Here is a 22,081-nt window from a genome sequence, read left to right as displayed (position 1 = left end):
AATAGCTCGCATCTATATAATTTTGATGTTCTATCTTATGGCCAAAAGTCATAAATATTTATTTATTTTTTGTTATTTTATTAATTGGCTAGAAGCCATATAATATCAAATTTTTATTTTATTGTCAAAAACCATGTATCTTTAATTGTTTTTATTTTGAAATTAAATAGCTAGATGCCATGTATCTTTATTTTCTTTATTAAATGGCTTGAAGTCATATAGTTTTGATTATGAGAAGGATCATTATATGGTTTGTTTATAAAAAAATTATGACAATTAGAATTATAAATAATGTAGCCCCAAAAACTAATGACTATATAGTGAAAGATGTGTTGGTCAAAGAGTTTACCTTTTTTGTTTATTTCATGTTACATTTAATTAATTTAAAATTTAAGTTTTATTCTTATCTTATTATCATATATCCTTGACATTCAATTTGATATTTATTAATATTATAATTTCCTATTACTAAATGGCCAGCAGTCATTACACTCATGTTATTGAATGACATGAAAATAATAACTTATGATATTTTTAAAGTTCTGAAGGCTTATGGTTCAAATATTAAGGAACACAAATGATTTTTAAAATATATATTTACTATATAGAGTCTTGAATACTAATGACTTGTAAATAGCCTTGAAGGCTTATGATTTAAATCTTCATAACTATATAATTTGATTTTAATCCATATAGATCTTTTCAAATTCTTGTTAGATTTATAAATTTATGAATAAGTTTTGAAGCATTACATAATACATAATAAAAAGTAAAGTATATCATATAGTGAAAAAATGATATATATCAGTTCCTAAACAACTATATATAGCATTTTCTGAAGAACTATATATAATCAAAAAATTGATACAGTTTTAGAAGAACTAATAACAAAAGGTTGATATAGTTTCTGAAGAATTGGTAATTGATGATGAAAATTATGACCCACAAACATATATATTAGAATATTTGATTATCAAAGGGTTTTAAGGTGATAGCGCAATTGGATTGAAATTTATTATTATATCTGAATTAGGAAGCATTTGGATTTTCAAGTTAAAGATATGTTATTAGCTTGCTATATGCTATTCACTCTATTTGAAATATAGAAATAAGAAAAATATATTTATATGACTCACACTTGAGGGGAAAATTGTTGAAATACAAGCGTGAATTATGTTGGATAGAATTTGTTATTATTAATATTAATTTCATTCCTTATATCTCATATTCCTTTTGAAAAAAGCTCCAGAAGAGTCAGTAGCGCTCAACTTTCCATTAGTGCACAAGTTTTTACCATTGGGTAAAAGATGAAAAATAATGCTCTAGAAGAGCTATATCATGATTTATTATCCTGAATAAATGAATAATATGACATGGTAACAAGAAGTTTACTAATAATTGAGAATAATTTTACAATAAACCATAAGTTTATGCATTTATAGTTTGGCATGACCGGTCAAGTCATCCCGGATCATAGTGATGCAAAATATTATGAAAAAATGTGCATTGTCATTTGTTAAAGAACTAGAAGATTCTTTAAAAATGATATATGATTCAAGAATTTTTATGTGTTGTTTGTTTTCAAAGAGAACATCACTAGCTATGCACAAAATTAGATCCGTACAGATTTATAATGTATCAACTTTATATATGGGCCCATTTAGACACTATGTGGACCAAAGTAATACTCTGTAAGTGAAAGATGCATCTATAAAATGGTCACATGTGTTTATGATCAACTTGCAACCTGAAGTTTGCAAATATGTTCAGATAATTACATTGTGTACATAAGTTCTTGATTATGAAATCAATATGATTCTTGTTGAGATTGCTAATGATTGTTCCTCATGTTGCTGATGATTATATGCTTTGTAAAAGCTTTCATAAGTAGCTAGATAAGAGTTTATGAGAACAGAATTCCCATTTGAGTGTTGGGATGATTGGTTTTATATATTTTTACATATAAATGCATCAAGCTAACAATGTATTGTGAATTCTCCCATTATAATTGGCTTTTGGTCAGGAGCCAGACATTTTTCATCTTAAAATGTGTGATATCTATTATTCCACCGCAATAATGCATATAGATGGATATTAAAAGTAAGTTGGGATCACTGTTGGATAGAATTTCCTTATTCTTGTTTGTCTCTAAATGAAACAAAATAATGTTTCTAAAGGAGATTTATGGATTTGGAAGATCTACATTATATGTTCTCAATATGAGGGGGAGAAAATGTGTAGTTGGAAAAGAGAATACATAAAATGCATTTTTACTATCAAATGTAGATCCTCAAATATAGTAGTATGAATTAGAAATTCATAAAGTATTGCATTCATAAAATATTATTAATATTTGCCAGATGTAATTACTAATCAAAATGAGAATTCTTAATTCTTATATTCCAGCTAAAAGTTCTCCTATTCTTGAAAACATGCTAAAAGCATGAGATTATGATCGGTTCCAAAAGAAAAGAAAAAAGGAGCAAATGATCATGATAATCATACTAAGGAGGCATAAATTGCAAAAGAGGTTAAGACATGACTATTTGACCCCTGAAAAGGTTTAAATGTCTGAAAGCAATAAAGAGATCTCGATATGTTATGTCATAAAAGAAAATGGGACCGATAAAGGAATAAAATTGTCGACAATAATTTTATTGATGATATCACATGATCAAATGAGGATTTTATATATAAATCTATCATGATATATAGACAGAAAAATGGTTGGCTAACAAAAAAGAAAAGACGCAATATAACAGGGATTTATATATCCCTAGTCTATGCACTTGAAGTGTAATGCTAGTATTATGTAAATAGGCATTTGTACAATATAAACAGAAATAAAGCCTTATGGTGGATTAAACTACATGTCTTATCAATCTGGCAGTCTAGTAATAAATGAAGTTTTTTCTTCATGTGCATTTTAGAAATATATAACTATAACGTATGACTCACTTTATAGTGAAATTATATGTGAATCCCAGAAGTATTTAAATCCTTGTATAAATTCAAACGATCCAATACATGAATAGATCTGGATCATAATGTATGAAAATCCTTGAAGGATTTGAGTTTCTAGAAGCATACAATTATGTTCTCAAAAACATTATTCAATTAAATCTCTACATAAGGCATATGTGATTAATATCGACTGAAGGAATGATGTAAACATATTCCAACTTGTTTATTTGTGAAAAGATTCAAAATGAGTTTCTTATTAGTACTATTTATGATGATAGCATCGAAACTCTTGGTGAGTTTTCAAAAGCTATGAATTACTTAAAGAAAAAGTTTGAAATGAAAGCTTTGGGAAAAATACATATGAATAAGTCACATCCATTATGTATTTTGGTAGTTGCAAGATCTTTAGATATGGACTAAAAATCGATTCAGACCTCTAGAAGGTAATGGATAAATACTTGGTCCAGAAGTACCATATCTTAGTATAACTGAAGCATTTATATATCTAGCCATACAGAACCTGATATATCATTTGCTGATTAGCATGATATAGTTCTTTATCAATATGAAGATGTTCAAATGGAATTAAAAATATTCTTCTTTACTTTAAGGATGCCATGGAGGTAATATTATTTTATCTGAAGGTACCCAAGACTAATCTTAATGGCTATATAGATAAAGTATTATTGTTTGATCCTCATGTCAAGAGATTATAGTATGATCTAAGTGTGGGTAAATCATAAAAGGACTATTCGTCTTATAATTTTCAGAAGATCATGAAATTCATATTTAACGTTTTTATCTCATTACAATATTTGGAAGGGTTGTTCGTTATATTAGACTTTGCAGGCTCGAAGATGTCGACTGATATTGCCAAAAGGGGGAGTTAATAAACATTGTACTCTTTTTTCCTTGTTTATAGTTTTGTCCCACTGGTTTTCCTAGCAAGGTTTTTAATGAGGCAGCATTGCATAGTGTATCAATGAATGATGTACTCTTTTTCTTTCGCTAGGTTTTTGTCCCACAGGGTTTTTCCTAGTTGAAGTTTTTTAACGAGGCACATTCATATATATTGGACATCCAAGAGGGAATGTTATGAATATAATAATATCTTTGTGGATGTCTATATATCTCCTATTATCTCCTATATCTCCTATAATCTCTAATATCTCCTATTATCTCTATATCCCACAATTATCTCATATTATTATGTAATCTGTAGATTCTATCAAAAGTGTAAAGCTGTGCCTATAAATAGAGGCCATGTATGATGTATTGAGCAATCTTGAATGAAATGAGAAATACTCTCTCTTGTTGATCCTCTCTTTCTCTGTATGATTCTTCTTTATATTTCTTCTTTATTTATAACAGTTAACTAATTTTCTTGATGTTTTTATACCTATATAAAACTTGTTGAAGTATAAATATAAATCATATAATTAAACATTTTAATAAATTTATTCTCGGGTCATATGATATTTTTTCTTTACACCTTAATCAAAATATCCTTATAGATAGATTAGATACAATCATATTTTTATCTAGAAAATATATTAAATATATTTATATGATATTATATAATTATTTAATATTATCTTGAAATATCAATATAAATCATACATTTATTCTGCAATTTTTAATAAATTAATAGTTCAGAAATGAAAAATAATAAAAACTGAAAATAAACGGTAAAAACTTACCCATAAATTCTTAACGATTTATATAATTAATTTAGGTGAAAAATAAATTTTAAAGCAATAAAAAAGAACATATGATATAGTAAGGGATTTTTAATTTTTATATAATTTTTTTACTTTAAATTAATATATTAAATAATATTACCAAATAAAACATTACTGGCCAAAAACAAAGAAAAAATTTATTGAATGTATTATATTGTATTCATCATATAAATATTTTAATTTATTTTAAAATAATATCATAAATATTATATCAATATATATTAATATTGTATTATATATTTGTATATATTTGTATATATTGATTTAAATATTAACATTAACATATACATTAATATGGGTATAGTTTAACATATTTATATATTAACATTTATATATTTATATCAGATATATATTAATAAATATATATTATAAATAATATCATATACGTGTGTGTATTTAATTTTGTAAAATAGATAGGATTTCATTACAGTTCACATGGCAGGAGGCTTAGCAAACAACAAGGTGGTTATGGGTTCAAACCTAGAGAAGATGCATTTGGGAGGTGAAAATATTGAGTTATGATATGGCGCAACATGGCAGTGGGCGAACATGGTGACACGCCAGTGAGGAGGTGGCATGGCAGGACACATGGTAGGGGGTAGGCAATGTGCAAGTGGGCAGATGACATGGCGTGACATATGGCTAGCAGGGCGGGGCGATGTGGCAAGTAGGTGGATCACATGGCCATGAAACATGGTTGGTGGGGCAAGGTGATGTGGCAAGTAGGCGGATGACATAGCATGAAACATTGCTGGTAGGATAGGGAAATGTGGGTGGATGATGTGGCATGATGTATCAAGTGGCTGATGATGTGTCATTATTTTTTTGCCACTTTTGTCGCCACCAAAAGTCACATTTAGCTGCAACATATATGGTCGCCATTGAAGGTACCATTGAACTATGAAATGAAAGTACAATTTTAGCGGTCACTTATTTTGTTGCTGCTAATTAGTATCAGCGACAATCTCTGCGATAACAACTTGGCGACAACAAAAAGTCACCGCTGAAGGTTTCAACGGCAATAGTCACTGGTAAAAGTCAACAATTTTTGTAGTAATAAGAGGGATGCAAACTATGCAATAAGGAACAATTTCATTGAACTGGGTTTAAAGAATCAGTAGCATGCAATAAAAGGTTGGAGACCCTACTATAATGTTAGAAGGGTTAACAGACCCAAGGTGCACGGGCCATAAATGGTGGTTTAGAGAAATAGATGTTCTATTACCTACAATCCAGTTTAGTCTAATTGTTAGTACATTCAGAAATACCTTCCAAATCCATAATGAATTATAAGGTTTTTAAATCAAATCATATGCAGATTCATCAATGTATTTAATCTAAAGAGTAGAGAGCAAAAGCAAATCAAGTCCAAAGCAAAAAATTCTCCGAACTTGTTTAGCTAAGAGAGCTTGATTAAACAATTTTATGGGTGTCAAACCCAGTCTACCTTGGTTAATTGGAAGGAAAATAATGTCTTTTCTCAACAGGTGCATTTTCTTATGATCCCCTTGCAATCCCAAAAAAAAAAAAAAAGAATCCACACACTCGCTATCAATAGATTGACAAACATTTTAAAGCAATTTAATGCAAGACATAGCATGCATATTAGTTGATAAAAGGGCAAACCTAAGAAGAGCAAGACTTGAGGCTTGAGATAAAGGTCAAGCTTGCCATGCATTTTTCCGGTTATCAATATTTTGAAGAACTTGCTGATAAATTAGTGATTTTATTTTGCCAAGATCAATCCATGTTCCTATGTATTTTTCCAATTTTTATGTGAAATGCACATTCAAGAGCTTGGAGAAATTCATATTCATTTGATGAGGCGTGTTGGGGCTAAAGATAAGTGATCATTTAGATTATTTCTTTATCTACTGACCAACCAATTGCAATATGTAGAAAGAGCAAAGTTGATAGACTCGCAAGATTCTTTACTCCCCTCAAAGAAGAAAAGGGAATCATCCGTATACAACAAGTGAGAGACTAGTCTAGCCGCATTACAAATTTTGATATGTTATCATGACTTAAGAGGCAATTAAGCTTGATAACACATTAGCTACTAGGATATAAACATATGGCAAGAAAAGGTCACCTTGACGGATGCCTCAATTTGGATGGATTACATATGTGAGCTGACCATTTACTTAAATTTGATACTGCACTATAGAGATACATTGATGAATTAAGTTTATCCATTTTTGGGTGTATTTCATTTTTGTCATTACTATGCCCTATAAAAGACCAAGAGAACCTATCAAAAGCCTTTGAGAAGTTTACATTAGAGCTATTAATTTCCTACCATCTGTCATTAATTCGTCACAAATTTTGTCCTTAAAATTAGCAACAGAATTTAGTAATGTAAAATTTTCATCACTAATTTCTATTACTAATCCATCCCTAATTATGCTGTAAAGGATTAGTGACAGAAATTAGTGATGAAAATGTTTTTGTCACTAATTTCTGTTATTAATATGTCACTAACCCCTATCATAAAACATGTTGTGATGGAATTAGTGATAGAAAAACTCTATTACTAATTTTCATTGCTATTTTGTCACTAATTTTAATATTTATTATTAAATAAAAATATAATATGTGATAATTTTTTATAATATACTATCTCTAAATAAAAATACAAATATTATAAAAAATAAAAAATATAATATACTTATTATTTTATTAAATGTTTAAATAAAAATATTAATTATTAGTTATTTTTACTAAAATATAAAAAATAAATCGAAATAAATAAAAATATATGAAATTATAAATATAATATTTATTACATATATTTGTATTTATCACTAGCAATATTATGTATATTTATGTTTGCATAAATATTTTGCAGGTGTTTCTTAACTCAACTAGCAAAAGCTTCAACATGCGCACAAGAGGTCCCGAGTTCAAACAACCACTCCTTCACAGCTCAATTTGTGATGTGGTGATAACATGGACAAGACGTTGAAGCGGTAGCTCACAATGATTGACAAATGTCAACAATAGTGGTGAGGTGGCATCACGGACACATGGCGACATGGGAGAGAAAGTAAGGAGGTGGTCACCAGTATGACACACGTGGCGGCAGTCAGTGGTTGCTACACGGCATTTTAAATTTACATAATAAAAAATTTAGGAACGGATTAGTGATAGAAATTTTTGTCACAAATCTGTCACTATTTTTTGATAGAATTCAACAAAATATCCGTTACTAATTAGTGCTAATCCATCAGTAATTAGCAACAGAATTTTGAATTCCATGACTAAATAATTAGTGATGAAAAAAATTTCATTGCTAACTAAATTCCATCTCTAATTTTGATTAGTGGTGGAAATCCTGTCACTAATTTGTTGTTTTTTTGTCGTGCCTAAGGAATGAACTTGTGATAATAGTTCAGCAATTAGCATAATGTTGTCTAAAATTAGTTGACCTTTCAAAAAGGCACTTTGGTTTAGAGCAATGTGCATGGCAAGGGGAACTTTGAGCCTATAACACAAAACTTTGGAAATGAGTTTGTAAGTAGTGTTGCATTGATTGGTCGAAAATTGCCTATACCTGTAAGCTCTATCAAACTTTGGAATCAGGACAATGATACTCTAATTTAACAAGGTTAGCATTTGTTCATATTTTCAAGAGGTGTCTAACCATCTTTACAATATCTTATTGAATTAGGCTCCAATGATTTTGAAAAAAGATGGCACGAAATTCATCTAACCCGAGAGCACTATTCTTTGGCAAATTAAATAGAGTTTGCTCAATCTCTTCAATAGAAATAGGACTCATGAGTTGAAGAGTCTCATGTTGTATCCCCACCTAATGGGAGGCAACTTGTTATTGTAGTTATCATCATTTGTCGGATTGATTAGTGAAATATATTCATCATATTTTGATTTTTCTCTAGGCACAAGTGTCATCTCATTCTATTAGAAACAATTCTATTCAAGATATTATCAAATACATCATATTGTTTACATGGCATCATTAGCTTAGGTTAATTGGGCCAAAATAGTAGTCAAATTCATTAAATTCTTGCTCCAGTCAAGTAAAGCCCAAGATTGCAAACAATATTGCTTCTTGTCTTTTTATTCGTTGAGCAAAGTAAGCCAATGTTACTTCAATTGAAGCGTGAAACCCTAAAATTTTGATTCTTCAATCCGATATGCCATTTTCACCTCTATGACATTAGTTATATTTCTCAATCATCTAGTTAGTTTGTGACCCTAAAATTTTTTATAAAAGTGGTCTTAGTTCACAGTTTAATTGTGTTAGGGAGACTCTATCCCCACCAACATAATCCTTATCATCTCATGTGTTATCTTAAGAGTTTAGGGCTTATTTGTCACATCCCAAAAATTTTCACTTGGCTATAAACAATTAAAAATTGGGATGAGAGTCAATGTAGAAAGTAGACAGGGAGATGAAACAACTTTTGATGTGAAAACCCCGATAAGGTCCGGACTGGTATTTTCATAATGATCGGTCTAGGAAGAGCAAAACGGGAAAATTTGAGAAAAATTCAAGAAAATTCCTGAAAAATGAGAAAAGTGTGAATTGGAAGTTTTGGGAACTCAGTTGAGACCCGAAAGGTGAATTTACGGTGAAAGTAAATTATTATGGAATTTTCCGTAAACGAAGGTTTTTCGAAAAATTATTGGGGAATTGAAGAAAAATAATTATTTTAAGTAGTTGGAGGCCTCAATAAATTTGGAATAAAGAAATATAATTCATTTAAATATTTATGTGAATTTATAAAATTAGTTTTAGGCCTTGGAAGCTCAGGAATTAATTTTAAGGAATTTATTTTCCCTCTAAATTACCGATAGAGGCCTAATCGGAGAAAATTCAAAATAAATACCTAGAGGTGGCAAAAAGTTCTGAAAATTTTCAGATAATATTTTCATATTAAAATGTTAATTATCATGGAGAGAAATGAATTTTTGGAGGTCTCAAAAAATTATGGAATGTTACTAGTGAATAGTAATCGATAAAGTTTCAAATTGGTTTGAAATAATGATTTGGTTTGTAGGACATCTTTTTGGACCAGCCCAAACCTTTTGTGGGGCCCACATTGAGGCCAATAAGGGCCCAATTTTGTATAGTTTCCAGGTCCCTCTATTTTTATTAAATAAAATGTGAAATTAAGGGATATTTGTGTGGAATAATCTAGATTAAGGCCACTTGTGATGATCTGATTATTTTGGCACTTGATGAATGCCACATACACCCTTGAGGTGTCCAAAATTTCATCCAATTAAGGGAGGGGAAGGGAAGATCAGATTTTCTATAAATACCCTCTCCTAAAATACAAAAAAATGTTGGAAAAATAGAAAAACAAGGGGAGGTTCTGTCACGTTGCTTCCAGCACTCACCAACCAAAAATCTTGAGGGTTTTGGACAAAGAATCATTCAACTTACACCAAGAAAATATTAAGGTATGCTTATGCCTTCCTATTCCTAAGTTTCAAGCTTGGTTGGTTGAGGTTTTTAGCTTGAAAAATTAAGGAAAATACTGTCAAAATTTTGCTGGACCTTGTGATCCTTAGGAAAGGATAGAAACCTTAATAATCAAGTGGAATAAGCATGATTAAATGGTGTATGGTTGAGTTTTTGGAAGAAATTGCACCTAGGGTTTTGGTTCTTCATTTCAGCCTGGTACTGTTCATGGGGTAGAAGATTGTTTTGGCTTGATTTGATGATTCCAATGGATTTAAAACATATTTTTGTGTAGGGATATATTGTTGGAAAATGATTAAAATCATTGGAATCAAAAATGAAATTTTTGGAAATATATAACCCCCTATTCGGCTAGTCACTATTCATGGGGGAGGAGTTTGAATTTTAAAAATCTAATTGCACCATTGGATTCCTCATGAAAAATTGTGTAGGAATGGGTCATGAGGTTATTGATTCTAAAGGAGAAATCATATGGTTAAAAATCAAAGAAAAAGGAGGGGATTATTGAGTTAAAGTTTAAGAGTTGTAATTAAGTGTTTAGTGATTAATATGGCCTGTGTTTATACTTGGTTTAATAGGCATTGTGAAGAGGAACCAAGAGGAAGCTTTGTTCTTGGAGTAAGCAATTGGACAAGTATTAAAAAGGTAGCTTTGAATTATAATTTGATTGTTAATCTTGCTTGTTTAATGTGATTTGTTGTTTGCTTGAATGGAGGAACTTGTGTTGTGACATAGATTGGTTGAATAACATTGGTTTATGCTTTGGCCAAATGCATTGAATTATGTCATTGTGGAAGTGTTGATGTCCCTCTTTTAGTATGGCATTAAGCATGATTTTATGTGGTTGATTATGCCTTGAGGTATGATAACATGTCACATGATAACTTGCTTGATTTGTATGATAATTGTAATTCAAATGCTACTGAGATTTCATGAAAATCTCATTCCTCCTATGTCAAATTATGTCTCATTTAGGAAGTGGCTCAACTATGGATCAAGGCAATGAATTGGTGTTGGGATAGAAGAGCTTTGCAAATGTCATATTGTTTTGGAACATTATGTGATGTATTATCTAACTTTATGCCAAGTTTGAAATGGATTTTAGATGATAATATGATATAATTATGTTTGTATGACATGCTCAAATGCTAAAATTCTGAATGGTGCAATATTAAAAGAGTGTAGGAAAAAGGAAAAACAGAAAAGTAATAAAGGAAATAAAGTTAGGGGATAAAAACTCCCTAAAAGAGGCCAAACTTGTGGCACATGAAATAATGAGCAATTGTTGGAATTTGAGCATGAAATTTTACAGGCTTATAGATCTCATTTTTAGATTTAAATAAAGTGGTAAACCATTAAATTTAGAGTTTTGTGCTAAGAGTTATGTCCTTTCAAAGTTGAACAAAAATACTGAAAATTAGAAAATTAATCAAATAAACAGTGCAATTTGTCAAATTTTCTGGTGTTTTTATGGATGGAATTGAGTCTAATGAAATTTTTTCTCTACAGAATTCTTAGCAAGCTTCGTGTGAAAGTTGGAACCACCTCGTTTGATTTTTCTAGAATTAGTTATGAATTTTCAAAATTAGCCTATTTTCGGATAAATAATGTACGGACAAAATTAAGGGTAAAATTTCGAAACTGAAATTTTTCATCCGGAAATACTGCGAAACACGTTATAATAGTTCCAATTGACATATAATGGGTTATAAAGAGAGGTGTGACATTATTTGCATCTACTAATTCTAAATACATATAAGCACTTCATGTAAACTGAAACAAAAGTTTCCTCACATACTTACATGGTATTCCATAAATTATAATTGAAAAGCTATTTATAACCTATTCCAAACAAGCCCTAAGGTACATAGATAAATGTTTAGAAGGCCTTATTGTACTCATCACCATTCTTGACCTGGTTAATGGGTGTGTATTATTCATTCTCGGGAGTGATTTCTAATTAATTAAATAACGTGCCCTTGCAATACTATAATTGAAATTACAAATATAGCATATATGTGATACCCTAAATTAACTCATGTTGGAATGAACTTGGAATTAGATAGCCCAAATCAAAATAAAGAGTACTGCTATTATTCAGATAAATTATATCTTCACGGAATTGACACGTGCTTTCTTCATACTCCAAGCAGTGAGTGTTGTGAGCTTGAGATTGGAAGATGCATTGTTGAAAACGAACAACTGAGCTTCATCATTGATTGCCAAAGTGGGATATACTCTTGCTGTTATGCACACTTGTCCTTTTCCTCCAAAGCTTTCTACCACTGAGTGATCAATCTACAAATATATACATAATTGAGTTTTCAAACATCAACCCAAGAACTTCTATAGATAAGAAAAGTAATTGCACATATATATTTAGAACATAAAATATACCCAACTGATTTAGACTGTGAAGGTAAAATTTATATGACTTAGATTTTTTTAAAAAAATAATACTCCTTTGGTACTTAATATAAGACCTATTTAACTAATTTAATTAGATTAAGAAAGTTAGGTAAGTTAGTTAATTATAAGAAATGTAACATGTTTTCCTAAAACACCATAATCATCTTTCTTAATACCCCTCTCCCTCTTCTACTTGATTATGGTTGAGGGAGTATCCATAGGAGTAATTTAGAGAAAATTGATAAATATGAAAAATGAGTCTTATATTTAAGACCAAAACCAACTCAAGAATTGGGTCCTATATTAAGGACAGGAAGAGTAATTAATATCAGAAAAAAATTCTAATTGTGTGAAAGGATTTTGCAACTCATCTTTTAAAAAAAATTGTTTTAGATGTACCTGTTATTATAAATTGACTTTTGAAATCAATCTGTCTTTCTCCTATATTCTACCCACTTTTTTACAACTAGTAAAACAAAACATTGGTGACTTTTATACTGATTGTTATGACAATGGTGTAGGAAATATGATCTGTATCATTTTTATAAATAAGATATGACACTCTTGAATTATTTAAGTTTAAAAATCTCACTCCAGTCCCTAGGTATTATAAGTCACTTGTAACTTATTATCATGTATCAAGGGAATGACTATTAAGCATTAAATATATTTTAAATTGATAAAATTGTTCAAATTTTTCTTTATTAATTTTTCTCCTCTCTTTTTATTTACAAATCATTCCCATGTCTCTTTCTCCTCTTTCTCTCTTTTGAACAGAAATTAAATATAAAAGTAAAATTGAAAAACAATCATTAATAACCCTTCAAGTAACTTGTATATATTCCAGATCAAACTTTTTTCCTACAAAAAAATGATTCATAATAGAGAGAAGAGTGTTATCAATTTAGGTAATAGATAGTGGAACTTACCAAAGTGCGAAGTGAAAGCTTATGGTGAAGAGGGTCCACATCAAGAAAAGCAGCATAAGAAGACAAATCGTTCTTATGGTTCAGTGAGGACCTATCCCATATAAGTCATTTCATTCAAATGATTCAACACAAAGCAATGTACTTATAAACGTGCAAGTGTGTGTGTGTGCGCGTATCTCTAATTGCTTCCTAGGCTCAACAAGTGGTGTGTAACGTACCTAGACTGGTCACTGCACATGACCACCACAAACTTAGTGGCGTTATTATTGTCATCATTGTTGAGTTTGAAGATTCTGAAGAACACAGAAGTGTGTTCTTGTAATCCTTTTGATGCCAAAACCAGCAATCCAAATGGTCCTATTCCTCTTTTTTCTCCACACATCTTTTGTGGCTCTCTCATTTTGCCACCACTTTGCTTCCACTCTTTTGCCTTTTTCGCTAACTCTTTCACTTCGAACGATACTTCTACATCTGCCTGCACGCCCCAGTGATTCCATAATTTTCATCATATATACATATATATATATATATATATATATATATTCATTGCGTGTCACACACTCATGCATTAATTAATTGTTTGGTTCATTGCTTTTTCTTGTTGAACTCATTCTCATCATATATATAAGTCCAAACTAACTTGTGTGGGAATATCTTCACAAGCATGCATGGAGCCTAATAAAGTGAGTAATACTAAAACTTATAAATAACTACCTCCTATCCTAAATATAAGAGCTAGTAGAGATGTTTTCTTTGATCCTAAATATAACATCTCATTCTATTTTGTCTCCCAAATTTATAATTCTTTTCCCAAACTCTCCTTATTCATATTAAGGGATATTCATCAAGGTAGTTCAGCTAGTTGGAGATTTGATTTGGTCCTAAATATAGAATCTTAATTTGTTTTGTTCTCCAAATTTGTAATTTACTCTATAAAGTATCCATATTGATTACAAATATCAAGAGGCTTCCATCCAAATGTAATCATGATTAAAAAGAGTATTTTAGGAAAGTCAACTTATATTTGTGACAAATAACTAATTTAACTAATTTTTTTAATTTATTCAAATTAGTTAATTAGCTTTTATAACCAGGGGTAGTAATTTCTTTAATATTTACAAATTAGATAACTAGAACTTATATTTAAGACTAAAGGTAGTGCTTTATATGATTTTTTTTTATTTTTTTAGTTACAATAAACGATTTTGGGTAGATTAGATCGTGTATGAAATTCTCTAAAAGAGTTAAGAAAAAACTGAGGAGAACACTTAATAAAACTACATTGAGTTGAAACTTTTTTGTTAATAATGTATCCTGATATTTGGTAGTTTATAGAGCACAATGACATTGTAGAATTCATATAGCCGATCATACTTAATAGGATAAGCCTTATTGTTATTGTTGTATTTATAATAGAAGACTTCTTTTTGTTACTTTGTACAGTAGAAGAACTTTAAATAAAAATGAATGAGTTGAATCTTAAGATTAGAACAACCCTCATGAGTGCCTTTATATATAAATACGTGAAGATTATCCATCAACTAAAATCCTACTCTTTCTCTTTTAAATATAAGACGTATTTTTTGTATATTTAGGATTGGAAGAGTATAAACTTAGATATATTGATTTATTAATTATTGATTTTTTTATTACTATCTATGAATCATAATCAAGACACTGTTTATCAAATTTTATACACAGTATACCAAACTCGCATCAGTTTTTAAGATAAATCAGAAGTCAAGCCTCTGAAATGACACTATTCCCACAATTAATATATATTTAAAATGCAGGAAATTTTGCTATTTATTTATTATATACATGCATATATACATATACATATTTTGGTGATTTAATTTGAAGTGACTGACCTGAGCTGCAGTGATTCCAGGAAGATGGAGAAGAGCACCTGGTTGAAGCACTTTAGAATGCCATATGAGAGGCTTTCTGCTTCGTAATTTCTCAATTTCTTCAATTGGCCACTGCACTAATTGCTTTCCTGATTCCTCCAGCCATACACTTCTTGGAATCCCCTGTAATAATATTCAACCGCCAACTTTCTAAAATTGAACATCTTAAATAAATATACATATATTACTTGTTTTTCATGTATTTTACATTTTAATTTTTTTATCGTTAATAATACCTGAATCCCAGACCATCCTTTTTGAACATCTTCTTCTCGAACTGAGGATTCATTAACCCAGCCCCACAAAATCCTTCGTTTCTTTTCATCATCATAGAACGTTTTTGAGGCATAAAACTTGCCATAATCATACCTGAAGATCGAGGATAATTCCGTGTCCTCGAATCCCATATCGGGGATAAAGCTATCCCGGGTTTGATTATAAGTTCCGATCATATAATAATCTTGAGAGAGATCAATCAAGCTAAGCTTGAGAACATGCTTGAGCCTAAAATGATTGTCATGAGGTGTTGAAGTCTCAACACCAGATGTACTATTAATGAAGACCGGGAAGAAATCAGGACACTCCCACATTCCAGTGTGTTTGGCTGAGTAAAGTGGGTGTTTGGCTTTGACCCACTGAACAAAGTCTTTGCTTTTGAATAGAAGTGCTAATCCCCTATCCTTCCTTTGACTCCCTACAACAGAATAAACTTTATCAAAGTTCTTATAATGCTAAGAAAACTACAAATACCATAATAGAATGTCAAAGAAAAAGAAAAGAATTCAATTGACTTTAGATCAAATGAAGGAGATAAGAGATAGTGAAGAAATTCACTCTGACGGACCTGATATTCACTTTTCATCTTTTCTTATCCACAAGTTGAAATTCTTTACCATCATTTTTTATAAAAGACAAAATGATATATATATATATATATATATAAAGCTTTAAAGTTTACAGAGTACATAAACAAAAGGAACTTAAGTTATATCCGAAAAAGCAAAAAAATACATCGAGATATTTGTTTAAAAGGAAGAACATGAAAATCATAAAGAAGAGCTAAAATTCTTTACTACTTGACTATGATGCTTGTTTGGGGAAAAAATATATAATAAGTAACACAAAATATATGAGATAAAGTCATTTAGTTTGATAGGTAGGGATTAGGACTTGACTTGTCAGATCATTTTCACTTTTACCAAAATTAAAAATTTTAGACAGGCCGGCCAACTACGAGTTGGCCCAAGATGGGTCAAGCTTGTGGTGGGGGATGGAAAAGCCCGCATCAAGATGAGTTGACATTTTGCCAATCTGAGCCTATCTGCCAACCCTCCTCCTTTTTATATATTTTCAAATTCTTTTCAATATTTTCAAATTTTTTAAAAAATATTTAAATTGAATTATAAACTTTATAGGGAAAATTGTAATAAGGTTACACATAAGAGAATTAAATACAAAAAGGTCCTTTAAAATCATCAAATTATTCTGAAGTCCTAAAGGGACTTATTGCAAGAGATTTTATTTGTTTAATTACCAAGTTGTCCTATTTTTTAGGTATGTATTGACAACTGAAAGAGTAGTCGTTAACAACTTAAGGTGTAATAATTAACAACTATCGCGGTAGATGTTAATAACTCATACATTACATTTGTGTGAAGTGGTAAGAAAATGTGTTGTTAATACCTTCCACGATAGTTGTTAATCGTTATACCTTAAATTATTAACGACTGTACTTTTAGTTGTTAAAGCATACTTTAAAAAAAAAAAAGATAAGGGCAATTTGGTAATTAAACAAAATGAAATTTCTTGTAAAGAGGTCACTTGGGATTTCAAAATAATTTGATGATTTCAATAGACATTTTTGTACTTAATTCTCTTAGGTGGGACCTTATTACAATTTTCCCAACTTTATAAACTAAATTCATATTGTTTTTATATTTTCATAAAATTATATAATTAATTTAATACCAAAAATTGTAAATATAATTATATAATATAATTTACATGATTATTCTATTAATCTAAAAATCATAAATTAATAAAGAAAGTCAGAAATCAAACGTAGAATGAAGTTCTTAATATAAAATAAGGTTATGTTTAAGTGAAGTCTAAAACAATAAAATCTTTATTAAAAGTAAAATAGAAAAATAAAAATAAAACAAAAAGAAAAGCTAGGCAACACATGGATTAGGTGGTATCAGTTGGAATAACTTGCACCTTAACAGGTTGACACAAATTATCACAAACCCATTGTTTGTACCTAGAGCCGTTAATATAAGTTAAGCTGCGGGCTCAATTCGCCAACCCGCTAAGAAGTGGCAAGTTGGGTTGATAAAAATTAGGACCGTTTTAAAACGGATCTTTTGAGCTCGTAACTGCCAAGCCCGTAACCGCGGCGGACTAACCTACAGGATTAGCAGGCCAGCCCGTTTTATTTTATTTTATTTTTTAATTTTCTTTTTGAATGGAACGCACCATGTAAAAGTCATAAGTCATGATTGAGCACTTGACACATTATGTTTGTGACTTTGTAATGTTGTACCGTTGTTAATTTGGATTTATGTTTTAATTTGGGTGTTTATTATATCATTTTGGATGGATGGATTATGTAATCATGTTTAATATTTTGAGATATTTGAAATTTTAAACTTTGTATTCTATGTTTTATTTTTTATAATTTCTATATTTGCATGTTTTATTTTAGATATTTAGAAATTTGAGTAAATTTTATTTAAAAAAAATAAAAAAAAATTGGCGGGTTGGCGGGTTACCCTGGCAGGCTGGGTTAGAAAAATCCCAGCCCGCCAGAAAGTGGTCCTGAAAAGACCGAACCACAGGTCTTCAGGCCCGCCACGGGCCAACTTGTAACCGACGGGCTGGCCCGTATTACCAGCTCTATTTGTACTGATGGGTTCACTTATATTATCAATTTTAGTTACTACCTCCTATTCTATTTATAAGACCTCGTTTGTAGACTACAAATGAGATCTTATAATTAGAACCAGAAGTAGTATAATCTTAATCCTAACTATTCACATGCATGTTGCATTTTTATCTAAAGCTGTGCATATCTTAAGTCACATCTCTATATGCCCCTCACTCTCTCACCATGGACAAATGCATGAATCAAGAAGACCATGTAATGTGCAAGCTTCATATACCTACTAGGATCCTCCACAAACCATCATGACCAAGCCAAGCAGTGGTGGGGTCCCTAAAAGAGGTGGCATTGATATGATTACCAGAAGTTGGAGCAATGAGAGGGTTAAGTTGAGACCTAACCCAGTGCTTAAGGAAAGGGTCAGAGAGGTTCAAAGGAAGAGCAAGGTTCTGAGTCTGGTTTTGGTTAGGGCCAAGGCCAGTGTAGAGTAAGACTGGCTTGTGTCCATGGAGCAAAGTGGCAGAACCAGACCAGCAACCATTGATGTCATAAGATTTGGTTGGGGATAGAGCAAGTGGCAGTGGAACCCAATTCACGAGATCATGCGACACAGAGTGGCCCCACGCTATGTTGCCCCACGTAGCTCCTTTTGGGTTGTGCTGGTAGAACATGTGGTACACACCCTTATATCTCATTGGTCCTGCATCCGCACAGCGCACACATTAATTCTCTGGTCGGATAGATAAAATTTAACTATTTCTAAAAGAATTAGATAACTGATTTATAAATATTAAAAAAATTTAGTGAAGTAAACTATTTATAATAAAAAAGTCTTGTCTTTTCTAAAGGTAGATTGTGTAATTATTATACAAAATGAATGAATATTGAAGACAGAGTAGATATGAGTCTTATATTTATGGTCAAATTGAATATCTAATTAGTTTTTTATATTAAGAACTAAAGGTACTATAATTTTTTATCAAATTTCAGTAACTATCAATTTATTAAAAAAAAGTTGTAATTTAAGTTTTTTTAACTTCAATTACAAAAAAAACTTGTAATTTAAGTTAAAACTAAAAATATTTAATTTGGATCATCTAAATTAAATTGGGTTAATTTGATTTTTGATCCTTTAAGTTTGTCTTTATTTTGGTTTTCATCTTTCAAGTTTCAAACTAAAGTTTTGATCCCTCAAGTTACAAAATGGTCCAAGTTTTTATTGGATTATAGAGACTAATATTTTAAATAAAATAAGACTTAAAAGACCAAAATCTATAATTTCAAACTTGAGAAATCAAAATCAAAATGGGAGCAAACTTAAATGATCAAAAATTATATTAGCTTGATTAAATTAATACATGTCAAAAACCAAGTTATCAAGGATATCCAGGGAAACTGGATCCGTCGTCTTATTGCTGTATGTAAACATTAAGTTTCTCTCTCTCTATCTCTCTCTCTCTCTATATATATAGACACATACATATATATATTTATTCTGTTGGGCTGTTGGCTTCCAACTTTCTTGAATTTACTGTATCCATGCATGGGACAAAAAGATTGAGAGCATAAAAATAAGAAACAAACCAGCAAGCAAGCAAACAACAAAATTGAATGTTACTTATTTATTTGTCTAACCGCACCTCATGTAATAATATATTTTTTTATAAAAAAGAAGTTAACTGAACCGAACTAAGAGTAAGGTAGAGTGTGAGTCAAATTCATAGTTCAAATGAAGCAATAAAAAATAAAATTAATCGGAACAAATATTAAGGAGAGATCAGCGAAGTACTAACCATTAGGATCTGCAAACAAAGGACAAAATAAAAAAGTAACAAAGGTTAGAAATCACAGAATGAAACAAATTTTGAAAGATAAAAAAGAACGAGGCATCAGTACATATACTCACTACAATGAAAATACAGAACAAAATTTGTGATGAAAAAAATTCTATCCCAAAATTTTTGCAATATATTTTGCAACAAAAAATATTATAAATATTTCTTGCTTTTTGTCATGAATTTCCATCACAAATTTCATTTTCTTTCTTTCTTGTTTTTTTGGCCATATGGGCGTCCCTCCATTTATAAGTTGTGAAGCAACTTCCAACCTTGGAAATCAATATAGATATAGCCAGTGTAGAAAGTCCTGAACTTTTTACATTGGCTATTAAACCTACATAAAAAGGTATTATTTTATGCCGGTTATTGTAAAATGATGTAGAAAATATTGCCAATACAAAAAATCATCTTCACTTTTTATACCGGTTGTCATGTGCAACCGGTGTAAAAAGTCAGGAATTGCGCTTTCTACACCATCTCCATCACAACCGATGTAAAGAGAAAGATTGCCCCGAGATCTAAACCTAGAGTACTAAAAGAGAAGGTAAATGAAGTAAGAACCGTTCATCCAATTGTGGTGAGGTTGGAAATGAAAGCTAGTTCTGTAAGGTTGATTGATGGAGAACAGAGAGGGAGTTTCATGAATATTTTGGTAAGAATGGTGAGAAGCTTCAATATGAAAGAAACCATATCTAAGACCTAAAATGAGAGACAACACATTCCAGACCCTAACTGAAGATGGCAATGCCATAATCACTTTGTGGGGATGACAAGAGCAAGCCTTGTGGCTCCCTTTTTATAGAGAGAGAGGAACTCATGTCATGAGAGCTTGTTAGGTATAGATTCTACTTTCTTGACGTTAATATAACGTCAAGTTATTATAACAATATTAAAGAAATAATTGTTTATAAGGAGGGAAAAATCAAACTTTCTTTTGTGTGTGTGTGTCCTCAAACTTTGGCTATCTTTGGGAGGCACAAACTTTAAAAAAAAAAAAAGTTTATTTTTTTGTTATTATTACTCAATATTAATTTAGGGTTTTTTCCTAAGGTCCCAGCTAATTTTTAAGTTGTTTTTTGCAACTCAAATACTTATAATTATGTTAAAATATGCGTTTGGTTTTTTATAATTTACATCAAATTTCAGTTTAATCATTCAAATTTAAAAAGAATATTTTTAGCCTCTTAAACTTTGCACCATTAAGTTAACTAACAAAAAATGTTGACTCAGTGATTTTAAAAGGATGAGCATTTAAATGCTAACTAATTTTTAGTTTAAAATATGTACAAACCTAATTAAAGTGCCATCAAACAATATTATTTCCTATGGATGAATTTTTTAACATGGTTTTACAGGATTTGCTCTTAAATTTTTATGAAAATAATAATTTAAAAAATATTTTAAATTGTAACTTTTTATTTTGTAAGATCAACTTTCTGAATTATGACATTGGACTAGGTATAAAAGCTAATAAAAACATTAATTGTTAAAATAATTATAATTTTTCAAATGTCTCAATATAAATTTTTAAGATTAATTAGGTATTTGTTAATGGAAAATTAAGGAAAATTTGTTTATTTCATAATTATATAAACTGCATAAAAATTGTTAATAAAAGTAAGGTCTTATTTTAATTATTTGTTAATTTACATATTTTCAATTAAAAATTAATATATCAATATTTGAGAGACTAAAATACACTTTTTAAACTAAAAGTACAAATTTGCCCCAAAAAAAAAAACTAAAAGTACTAAAATTTGATGTAAAATTAAAGAACTAAACATATACCTTAGCCTTATGATTAAGTTTAAAGAGTTTAAATGATTTTAATATCACCACTATTATTGGGAACATCGCATTTTGTCCAAGTAATTTAAATAAATAATATATTAACAATTAAAAATAAATAAAAACATAAAAAAGGAGAGGAAAATATAATAATAAAGAGTCAAAGAC

General features: G+C 30.0%; 1 protein-coding gene across 1 annotated transcript; it reads right to left on the bottom strand.

The window, feature by feature from the left end:
* Nucleotides 1–11,823: 11,823 nt before the first annotated feature.
* Nucleotides 11,824–20,839, bottom strand: LOC114759683 (beta-fructofuranosidase, insoluble isoenzyme CWINV3-like). Its single transcript, XM_028948896.1, has 8 exons — nucleotides 20,687–20,839; nucleotides 20,081–20,089; nucleotides 18,568–18,987; nucleotides 15,643–16,100; nucleotides 15,368–15,529; nucleotides 13,715–13,971; nucleotides 13,497–13,587; nucleotides 11,824–12,456 (listed from the first exon to the last, which is right to left on the bottom strand). The coding sequence occupies exons 1-8, from the start codon at nucleotides 20,691–20,693 to the stop codon at nucleotides 12,265–12,267; spliced, it is 1,596 nt and encodes a 531-aa protein (XP_028804729.1). The 5' UTR covers nucleotides 20,694–20,839; the 3' UTR covers nucleotides 11,824–12,264.
* Nucleotides 20,840–22,081: the final 1,242 nt, after the last annotated feature.

This window comes from Neltuma alba, unplaced genomic scaffold (assembly GCF_004799145.2).
Source record: "Neltuma alba isolate B1F8T4 unplaced genomic scaffold, ASM479914v2 tig00010877_pilon, whole genome shotgun sequence".
Classification (NCBI taxonomy): Eukaryota; Viridiplantae; Streptophyta; class Magnoliopsida; order Fabales; family Fabaceae; genus Neltuma; species Neltuma alba.
This window is presented reverse-complemented; position numbering and strand designations above follow the sequence as displayed.